General features: G+C 41.8%; 1 protein-coding gene across 1 annotated transcript in view; it reads right to left on the bottom strand.

Annotated features, from left to right (window-relative positions):
* Window positions 1–10,961, bottom strand: part of LOC119896540 (transmembrane protease serine 9-like) — a 33,766-nt gene that overhangs the window by 2,542 nt on the left and 20,263 nt on the right. Inside the window, exons 12-14 of the mRNA XM_038710005.1 lie at window positions 10,584–10,858; window positions 8,519–8,664; window positions 8,199–8,446 (exon numbers count right to left, since the gene is read on the bottom strand). Coding sequence (XP_038565933.1) covers window positions 8,199–8,446; window positions 8,519–8,664; window positions 10,584–10,858 — 669 coding nt within the window. The remainder of the gene's footprint in view (window positions 1–8,198; window positions 8,447–8,518; window positions 8,665–10,583; window positions 10,859–10,961) is intronic.

Genomic DNA, 10,961 nt, shown 5'->3' with positions numbered 1-10,961 from the left:
TTATATTCATGATGCCGAGATGGTGCGGTGGTGCAGTGGTTAACGCTGTCGCCTCACAGCAAGAAGGTTGTATATTCGAACCCGGTTGCCCTGGCCTTTCTGTGTGGAGTTTGCAGGTTCTCTCTGGGTGCTCCAGCTTCCTCCCACCATCCAAAAGACATGCGGACTAGGTCGATTGATGACCCTAAATTGTCCTTAGGTGTGAGTGTGCGTGGTTGTTTGTATATGTGTGGCCCTGCGATGGACTGGAGACCTGTCCAGGGTACTCTGCCTTTCGCCCAATGTCAGCTGGAATTGCAATAGCATACAGAATGCCTGAATTCTATTAAAATTTAATGTTTTGAATTGTCACATACCACTTTGTGTTTCGCTTTATATAGATAGAGATGAACCATAAATTAGTGTAATAAAATATTAACAACTGTAATCGTTCAAAATAATATATGCTTCGAATCATTTATCACGTACGCAGGATAAGCAGTTGACGATGGATGGATGGATGGATGGAAAGCAGTATTTGGAGGTGCATGCAATTCTCGGCAGGCATGCAAAACTGGATTATGCACGAAAACAGGAGCATCAGGATTCATCCAGCCAGAGGGAACAATCAACGACAGAGTGGACAGAGGAAGCCCAGCAAGCAATTAGCATTTCACCGTCTAGGTTTACTATAGACCTGATTTAGTCCAGCTGTGAAGAACCCACATCTAGCCACATTAACTTTACATGTGGTTACGTGACGTTTTGCCAAAATAACTGCAAGGTGTATGATATTCCATCATTTAAGCAAGGTCTAAAGTGATTACTGTTATGAGTTGTATTTTTTCCATTTGAGTTTTTGCATGTTTTCATGTGTCCTTCTATTTGCCTGTTTCTCTCGTTCCTTGTCCTTAGTAGTTTATGTCTTGTCTCTTATCTTAGCTCTTGTTCCTGCATTTTAGTTCTTTGTCTTTGTACCCAGTTCTGTGCCTTGGTTCATGTTTTGGTATTTACTGCAGGTTCCTTGTCTGCATTATTTTAGTTTAGTCTGCTCGTGTCTGAGTTAGTTTATTTATTTCTGATCTGTTACTACTTGTGATATGGCCTGTGTTTAGTGTTCAGTAACCTGTGTTATGTCTGTTACCCCAGTATCCCTCTGCATGTCAGTCTCTCTGTTTTCCCCTGCTCTCTCTCTGCCTGCCTGTGTCTCGTTAGTCTCATGTCTGTCACCTGTGTTACTCCCGCCCTGCTCGTTAATCCCTGGTGTATACTGTAGATGTTTGGTGTTTCTCTTCAGTCTTCGTCCGGTCATTGTTCGTATTACCCCCCTCTCTGTTGTGTTCAGATGCTCTGTCTTCTGTTGTGGTTTTTCCTCATTGTACCCTGTTGTTCCTGCAGTTTTGGATTTCTCGTTTCTCTGGATTTTCTGTTGGATTACTTTTTGTTTGGACTGTTTGTTTTGGATTCCCTGGACTCAGCTACTACCTTTGTTTTTTTGTTTCATTTCTTTAATGTTTTACGCGCAGCCTGTGCGTAGCCACGATTTAGCTCTTATTTGGGCAGGCTATGTGTAGTCTGCTTTTAGCCCACCCGGCAAAATAGAGGCAATCAGTGGTCTAATATTAACGGCTTGGCTATAGCCCTGTTTCAGGCCAAATTGGTTACATGTAGTTTTCACCCATGCATTGTTGAGTTGCATTACATCATATTATCAAATGCAAGTAAATGTTTGAAACATTTTAATTATCTTTATTTTAGCTGTAAACGTTCACCACATTAACTTTCATTTTAATTTAAAACAAAATGCAAATACTATTTTCAACTGCTAGATGGCAGGTGTAGCCCTACTGAGACATGACTACTGGCAACACAAGACTTGAAAGTTTACATTTATTATTTAGCGACTTACAATTGCTATCCATGTCAGAGGTCGCACGCCTCTGGAGCAACTAGGGGTTAAGTATCTTGCTCAGGGACACAATGGTGGATGGGTCACAGTGGGGGATTGAACCCAGGTCTCTCACACCAAAGACATAGTCTTATTCATTGCGCCTTCGCCACCCCGGAAAGTTAGTAGACATCATCAGAGTTGCCAGATCTCGAGATAAACATATCTGCCATTTTTAAACGAGGGATACGTTACAACTTCGGCCTTTCAACGATCAACGGGCGAGAGTTTACTGCAAACACTGGAAGCGAAAAGACATTTAGTCTTGTAGGTATCTGTGTCTTTGTTTGACATGACTTCATTATTTATCTATTTGTTAACGTGTAGAAACCATTGCTGCCCTACTCTCAATGCTGACCTGTAGAGCAGTGAGCATTGTTTGTTAATGATGGATCCTCCACAGAAGTGGAACACAGAGGTTTGACGACTGGCCTGCCAGGGCCAGCTGCCTGCAGAGGCCATTTGTCCTTCAACAATCTTGGTGTTGAACGAAGGCTGACCACACACTGAGGAGGGAGATGATAAGGACAGAGTGAGCAATAGGTGGTTGACAGCAAATGCATTTACCTATAATAATGAAACTATAAACAAAACGTTTAAAATTTCCCAATGACAGATGGACAGGAAGTAAAATAAATGACTAATCTAGTTGTGAGTGAGACTGATAATTCTGAAACTCTGAAATTGTCCTTAAGTGTGAGTGTGAGTGGTTGTCTGTCCAAGTGTGTGTCTATGTGTGGCCCTGCGATGGATTGGCAACCTGTCCAGGGTGTTCTCCACCTTTTGCCCAATGTCAGCTGGAATTGGCTCTAGCCCCCCGCGACCCTGTAAGCAGGATAAGCGGTTGATGATGGATGGATATGCCCAGGGTGGAAAAGTACTGAATTACCTTTACTCGCATTTGTTAAGGTGTGGTGTGGGGACAGACTGGACCCAAACGCAACTCTGGGGATTAACAGGTTTATTTAGGGAAAGAAGGGTTGAGGGACTGGAGTTGAGGGAGAGGTGGAAGCCGGGAGACGCAGGCACGGGGAACCGAGGAGACTGAGACCAGAGGGCCGGGGGGCACTGGGGACCGGGAAGAGAGGAGACAGGAGAGAACTGGGAGGTCGCCGTGGGGGAAGTCCGAGGGGAGAGGGCAGGTGAGGGAGCCAGCCACTTGACAGAGGACGAGGGTGAGTGAACAAGGGGAGAGAGACAGGATGGCGCAGCGCAAATCGCTTCATATCTTAAAGGGCCAACTCAAAGGGCGCAAAATGTAACGTAACGTAAATGGTCGACTACAGATTTGCAATATAAACATCTTAAAACTGAAGTGCAGCCTTGCTCATGTGGACTGTGAGCTGCACTTTATTGGAGCTGCTGAAGTTAAGTTGTGGATTTGAGGTGAGATTTCTGCCTGATCAGTAGTGTTTGTGGTTGGTTTCGGTTTTACATGCAGCATGCTGTCCCAAACTGTGTTGGTCTAACGGTCTAAAGTGATAGGCTATATACCAGCGATCAATAACGTAATGCACAGCAGAGTAGAGGCCAGCTAGAATTAAAAATATTATGAACTCTCATTAAACTATGACATTAGTCTTGTGATATTGCAATTTTGTCAGAGAACACTGTGGTACATATTCTGAATGTGCAGAAAGTTTTGAACCTGAGCAGAAAATCTGCTTAAACAAATGAGCTATTAAAGTCCAGGAGTTTATAAATGAATATGAATGAGTATTTTTCCCCAAATGGAGACTCAAAAGAGAAGGCAAGGCAAAGCATGTGTACTGACTTAGCAGGGATCTTATTAAATTAGAAAAGTTGATCTACAGGGAAAAATGTATTTAAAAACAATAGCATACAGTATGCCTGAATTCTATTAAATTTTAATATTTTGAATTGTCACATACCGCCTCAAAATTGTGTTTCGCTTTATAGATAGAGATGAACCATAAATTGATGTAATGCTCAAAATTTAAAATCTCGCCCAGAACTCCAACACTGTCACGGCCAGAATTCTGCCTGCCTGCCGAGAACTGTAAGCACCTCGTTAATGCTGAGAAAAGAGGTGGATGCAAATCTCGGCAGGTAGCCTGCAACATCTGTTTGCATTTGCAATTATGCATCCACCTCTTAAGGTCCTTTTCAGACACTTTGCTGTGCTCAGTGATCGAATGCACCACATCTTTTAGCTGAATCTTAACGAATCGGACTTCTAAGTGTAATAAAATATTAATGACTGTAATCGTTCAAAAATCATTTATTACCATTGATGATCCCCACAAAGGATATTATAGTAGTATTATAGTATTTTACATGGGTTACTAAGAGGAACCAAGCTCCCCCGTAGTTTGCACCCTACTTGTACCACGGGTAGTTTGTAAAAAAAAGTTTTTATAGTTTGGTAAGACGCTTTGCTCAAATTAGCCAAAAAGACATGGGGTGCATGACATTGCTAATGTTGGTTGGCATTGGCAACCAGCTGGTAACTAGTTAATTATGCTTAGGCCTATGTTAATAAAAAAATGTATTATGCTAACGCCTATGAAGTCACATTAAAATTACCACCTGTTTGAAGCTTAAATAGGGAGATGACTTTATAAAAACATTCACAAAACTTCTCATAATAGCATAAAAAAGTTCTCTAACATTGTTTTGCGCCATTGCTTTAGCAAAGGATCTGTCAAACGAACTAATATCTGGCTTTGTGCCTTCTTCAAATCGCAAAAGACTGCGATTTAATTAAGTATAATAACAAGGCCTGTAAATATTAAATCAGTATAAATAAGTTATTTTAGGAGGTTTATTAAGTAACTAAGAAACTTTTACTCTGAGTACATTTTAAGGGAGGTACTTTTTACTTTTACTTGAACAGATTATTATAAGAGTAACTTTACTTGTACTTAAGTAAAAATTCATCAGTGTAACAGTAGTTTTACTTAAGTACAATATTTTAGGACTCTTTCCATCTCTGGATATGCCCCATGCTAGTTTGACATGTGCTATTTACATGGGTTGAAATTTGAGATCATCCCCAACATTTATTACTAAACTGGTAAAAACACAAACATTTATGAGTGACACACCTTTAACCCTTTCCTCTCTCAGCTAACAGACTGCGAATCATTTAGTTACAGAAAAGTTTAATATTCCCCCTAAAAATCATTATGACCAGGAAAATGTCAGTTGATTTCCTCCTTTGTTACGTCTTACACCCACTAGAGGTCACACATCATCCATAAATAAAGCATGCACTACTGCACTACTCACCATTCAAATGCATTTCTGTACATACAACAAGTCTGAGGGGCCTGAGGAAACCGGTCTGAGGAGGAGAAATGAGGTCTAAGCGTCTGCAGTTGAACCTTTTTGGCGCTCCACATTTCACTGAGTAATGTGGAGCAAAAGTGAGCATGTGCAGAACTTTTTGAGTCATCTATGAGTAACAACACAGCATTTGAGACTCGTAGCTACAGATTCAACAGATTAAAGATGTTGTAGTTAGTGACTTTTGTTTGAACAAGAACAATATTCAAGATATTTTATAGAAAATATTAGCTTCAGCAAATGTTGCAAAAAATGTTCAATTTGTTTTATTTTGATACATGCATGTGGCTAAGAAACACAACCTCAGCCTCCAGAATGACCATACAGTTGAATCAGCACATCTCTAAAACAGTTTCAACAGAAACAGATTATAACCATCATGAATGAGGATTTACTGCAGGACATTTAGATTAGACTGCATGAGTTCATACATGTGCTCAAAGCCGAAAGAAAGGATTTCCCTTAATTAAAAACCAGGTTACTGTGATAAAAAAAATCAAAGGGGTTAATAGTTCAGCACTTTCACATCTACAGGACAGTTGTTGCCACGGCAAAACTTGACAAGACTTAATATTGACATTTATCTTTCAAACTAAATTATTATCAATGTAAAGTTCAGTTTAAGTATTTTTTAGAGCAAAAGCTGCTTGTTCACTTTAGATATAATTGTACATTAAGGTACACTAGCTCAGATAGGTAGATGATGACATGTGTTCCTCTGACCTCTAAAATATGCTCCTTAAGTTTTTAAATCCATTTGTCAACGACTGTAGGAAATTCCATGACAGCAAGAGTTTAATATACCTGCAATGTAATCAATACACACCATCCTGTTTTCAGTTATTTGAAGGGGAAGTTTTAGGTAAATGACAAATCATCATCTTGTCTTTGTGTAACAACTGGATCCTTCAAAAACCTTGACACGTTGGTACGCCAGGCTACATATACCTACATTTGTTCGGTGCTGCTTAAACAATTCATTTTCATTAATTTATCGATTTTACGCCCATAAATTACACCCTTCATTTTAGAGAGAAAGCAGTTTCCATCCAAAGATGAGCAATTTGAAGAAGGGGGGAGAGCAGGAGCGCCCCCGCTGGTAGTTGGTATGTTGCCGTCAGCTGTGCTGGTGCTGGTGGTGTTGGTGGTGTTGGTGGTGTTGGTGTCTGAGCCAGGAAGGTGGTGTTGTTTCCAACTAACAACACCGCTGCCTGGAACCAAGAGCCGCTCTGCTCACCGCCAGATCACCCTGAACAAACAAACAGGACAGATGTGTTCAAGTCCAACTTTCTGTGAAGCGAAAATGTTGTGTTTTCTTTTTTTTTTCGTTGTTTCTCCAAATGCGCTATAAGATCAATATACAATTTTGCCTTCTCATCAAGCTCTCCTGTGAATGAGTAAAAGTGAATAAGCAAATTTCCAGAAAGGCCTTGAAATGTGCTCATTTTAAAGTGAGACTATGCAACTTTTCCTGATCAGCAGTCACTGTAGTTCCATGAGGCATTTATTGAATAATGGAAAATGATCTAATGAAACAGTAGTGAGAGTTTAGAAGAGTTGATTAAGAAAAAAGCTCAGGTCTAGGTTAGTTGAGAACCCAACTTTAAAAATCTTTGCTAAAATAGTCAGCAACTCTGAGTCCTAAAAAGCTCACTGGAGTCAGTCAAAAACTGGTGCAATACAATGCGGCGCTGTAGCTCTCTTGTGGGAGATGTAAAAACACTGTTCTCAGACATTGAAGGTTACATGGTTTTCTTCAGTTGACAAAAAGTATAATACACAGATTCTGTTCTTCATTATTCTCTATCATCATTCTTTAAAGCTCCGGTGCAACAACCAATTTAAACCATGTTCAAACCAAGGAGGTGCAGAGACACACCAAAGTAAAGTGAGTGTATGCCGTTACAATAAAGATCTCAAATATACATAAAACAGCAGCAATATGTTGTCAGTATTAAATAGCCAGTACTCCGACTAAATCCGTCCGTTTTAGCAACCTTTTACCATTAACAAATTAATTATTTAATGTCAATCGTTAACCTGACAAACCGCCTCGCTTTTCATGTCTGTCACATGTGCTCAGTGTGAACCTGCCGTCATCTGTGAAGAGAACAGGGAACCAATGGCAGGCCTGTGAATTCTAGTGTTCGCTAGCGAATGCCAATTGAGCTGAACGGGCTGCAGGTATCGCCTCATACTACCAGTAGTGACAAGGACACTAGCAAAACACAAAACTGGAGAGCAATAAGTCAGGAAGGATAAGGAGAGAGCTACTGTCAGTGGCCTCCACCTGCAAAACCATATATCCTTCTAGGGTTGTCTGGCTGTTGCCTCTCCTCTGCACCTGTTTTTACTTTAACTTGCACTAAAACAAGTGACATTGATTCACAACCGCTTATGCTACCTAACAGGACCGACTGATATTAATAAAGTTATTAATTTGTAACAATTATGAATAAAGAGTATTAGAACAGATCAATGATGACTTCAGCTAATAAACTACTATCATTTAATCTATGAAAAACAAAAGCATACAACAATCAGCATCGTGTTAATGTGGCTGTGTGTGTGTGTGTGTGTGTGTGTGTGTGTGTGTGTGTGTGTGTGTGTGTGTGTAGACCAACAAAGCTTAAGCCAAAGGGGTTAGAAACAAAATAGGGATACACTCTACCTGTCGTCACCAAATTGGAGGTTAGACTTCAGGCTGTGGTTTTTAGATGTGTGGTTGCAAGTAAAGTGTGTGTGTGTGTGTGTGAGAAAGACACACAGAGCGAGATATATAAAGTCCTGATTGACGTAGTTAGATACAATGTGACTAATACTTTGTCACACAGAACTCACCAGTGAACTTGAATTCATGGCCGTGGTCCTGCATTTTGGTCATATAAAGAAAAACATTTTAAAGCTTTCCAAGGGGTTTCCAAATAGCTAAACTCAAAGTCTGGACAGGGCTGGCACTTACGTTAGGGTGTGTTTTTTGGTGGTGTACAGGTAACGTGAGGTCACCGTCATCCCAGTGGACGTGTAGGTGTAGTAGCCTGGTTGGTTGCTGGTGATCTGGCTGTTGATCCAGGACTGATACTGGGACACTCGGGTGTAGCCTGATGGGATATTCGGCACGGCACAGCCTCTACTACTGGTAAAACTCACGATTCCCCCCTGGATCCAGCGACCGCCCTGTTTGTTGATCAGCGGACCTCCTGAATCCCCCTTAAAGAAAAGAAACATCTTAGAGAAGGAATCTTTGCAAAATGTGAAATGTGGTAGTGTAAAAATGATCACCTGACAGGTGTCCATCCCTCCAGCACTGAACCCGGAGCACATCTTGTTGCTTGTGATGATGCTCGGTCCAAAGGTACAGCTACACTCTCTGTTACCCACAATCGGCAGCTGCACCTCCATGAGGTTACCCGGGGATGGAAGGGACACTGAAGAGACACAAATTCAGTTTAGTAAACAACACAAGTGGTGAAATGTGGTTTCAAATGGTTTCACACAGAATGGACAGTTTAATATACCACACAGGCTTCGTCGTCTAAGGCCATCGCTGGTGGGTTTATCCCTCACACACACACGCAGTGCTGAACAAGCTTTAGTGCAGTTTATTGACTTGTTTACTCTGACTCCTTACTTGTTTTGTTGTCTATTTGGACTAAACGCTCAGGAATGGTCAGTCTTACATGTGACTGAATGGAAATGATGATAAAGGATGTAAATAGTGTTTTTTGCTGACTGACTCTCTCTGACTTTAATTGTCTGCATAATAGAAGTTAATGGGGGAAATAACAGAAAAGAGAAATCTTTCTGATTAATAAAGAAAGTTGTTTGTGGTCCTTTTGTTGTTCAGACCTACAATAAACACAGATTTTAACTAGACGGGGAATCATAAAACAAATCAAATAGAAAAGTTAGCAGTCATACACTTGCGTTTAATCTGTTATCAATGTGTGTCTTTACTCTGCTATGAAACTGCAGTGTGGTGATGTATCAGATCAGTCCCATCAGCTGCAGCGTCAAATCCATGATGGATTTCCAAAGTTAATAAAGACTTCCACGAAAGGCTGTATGAATCCTCATTAATGGCTCCTTACAGATCGATCCCTGCTCCACAGAGCACAAATAAGAGCTTTGGGGCGGTCTGTGAGATGGAGGAGCAGAACAACTTCCGGTTCAAGCGAGGAAACGACCTGAGATGCACCTAGAGAGCACTCTGACAGCTCTGCTCTGGCATGTTACGCCGCATGCTGTCTTGACAGCCTTGTTTGTCATGCAGCTGTTGGGAAAGATGTCAGCTGGTCACGTGGCAGTGTCGGAACGCGGCCCCTCTCCCACCTCGCAGACATCTACACACCAATACTGATGTATGTTTTTTTTTCTAATCTTCTCTGTCCAGTTTCTTTCTCTGTCTTGTTACGTTACGTGCACGGCCGTTTTCCACCGTTCCCAGCGCCTGTTTGTTCATTACAGGGAACAATCTTTGTGGGTTCACCTGTCTGCTTAGCTCTTGTCTCGCTGGCTGTGTGAAGCTTTAGGCTTATCTGTCTTCTGAGATGGAAGCTCTGGAGGTTATCAGAACGCACTCAACCAGAGGAATCTCAAACTCTCTGGCGCTGCACAGTGGAAGACATTTGCACTTCTTTGTCTTCCCCTTGTTCTTTTATTTGGTTCTATCTGCGCGACGTCTCCCACTTCTCCATGACTCACTCTGTGCTGAGTGTTGCTGTCAGTGAATGTGCTCGTACCCCGTCCTACCTGCCTGTTGACACATGGAGAGCTGTCCTCCATGTTGGCCCTACTCCACTCACCGCTTATAAAAAATTTTAATGTAAAAATGTAAATGCTCCGTACTTGTATAGCGCCTTTCTAGTCTTTTCGACCACTCAAAGCGCCTTTACACTACATCTGCATTCACCAGTCATACACTGAGCCTAAGTGCTCCAACGGAAACTAACATTCACACACATTCATACACTGGCGGAACAGCCACCAGAGGCAATTTGGGGTTCAGTATCTTGCCCAAGGACACTTCGACACGCAACCAGGGGGAGCCAGGGATTGAACCGCCAACCTTCCGATTAACGACCAACCCGCTCTACCTCCTGAGCCGCAGCCGCCCGATCTTCCCCTTGAATAAACTTATTCACAAAACTGTGTGTTTGTTAATGTCACAGACAGATTATGATGAAAGGATCTCTACAGCCAGTTAGTTACAGGAAGGTTTGGTTGCTCCCCTGGGTAAATGAGGAACTACATTTTTACATGGGAAATTCTGAAAACACAGTTGTTGTCACCATTATAGTTATACTGTCTCTGAAAATAAATGTAATCCAGGTGCTTTCTGACCCACCTCCAGTTCCAATTCTACCCCAGCCGGTGGCCCAGGAGAGAGTCCCCTTGTAGAAGGTGCTGCCTGGAGCTGCCAGACAGACGGGCTGGATGTAGGTGGTGAAAGCCACCGGTGAGGAGAGCTTCAGGAGGCAGATGTCGTTTTCCAGAATTGTGGCGTTATAGTTGGGATGAATGATGATCTGTGATACTGTCCGAGACGCTTTATTGGGGTTTGATCCCTGTAGACTCTGGAGACCCAGAGACACAACTAGAGTGCTCGTAGTTATGACTGTGCTGCAATCAGAAGTAACACAAAACAATGCAAAGACATGAAAAGAGTTTTTAAACTAAGTCCAGTGACTTCAACTAGACAGCAGAGGGTGGGTTGGGTAACATT

This window comes from Micropterus salmoides, unplaced genomic scaffold (assembly GCF_014851395.1).
Source record: "Micropterus salmoides isolate LMB-PRFRI ecotype aquatic unplaced genomic scaffold, ASM1485139v1 Ms_hic_scaffold_10, whole genome shotgun sequence".
Classification (NCBI taxonomy): Eukaryota; Metazoa; Chordata; class Actinopteri; order Centrarchiformes; family Centrarchidae; genus Micropterus; species Micropterus salmoides.
The sequence above is the reverse complement of the archived record's forward strand: the minus strand, read 5'-3'. Positions and strand labels throughout refer to the sequence as shown.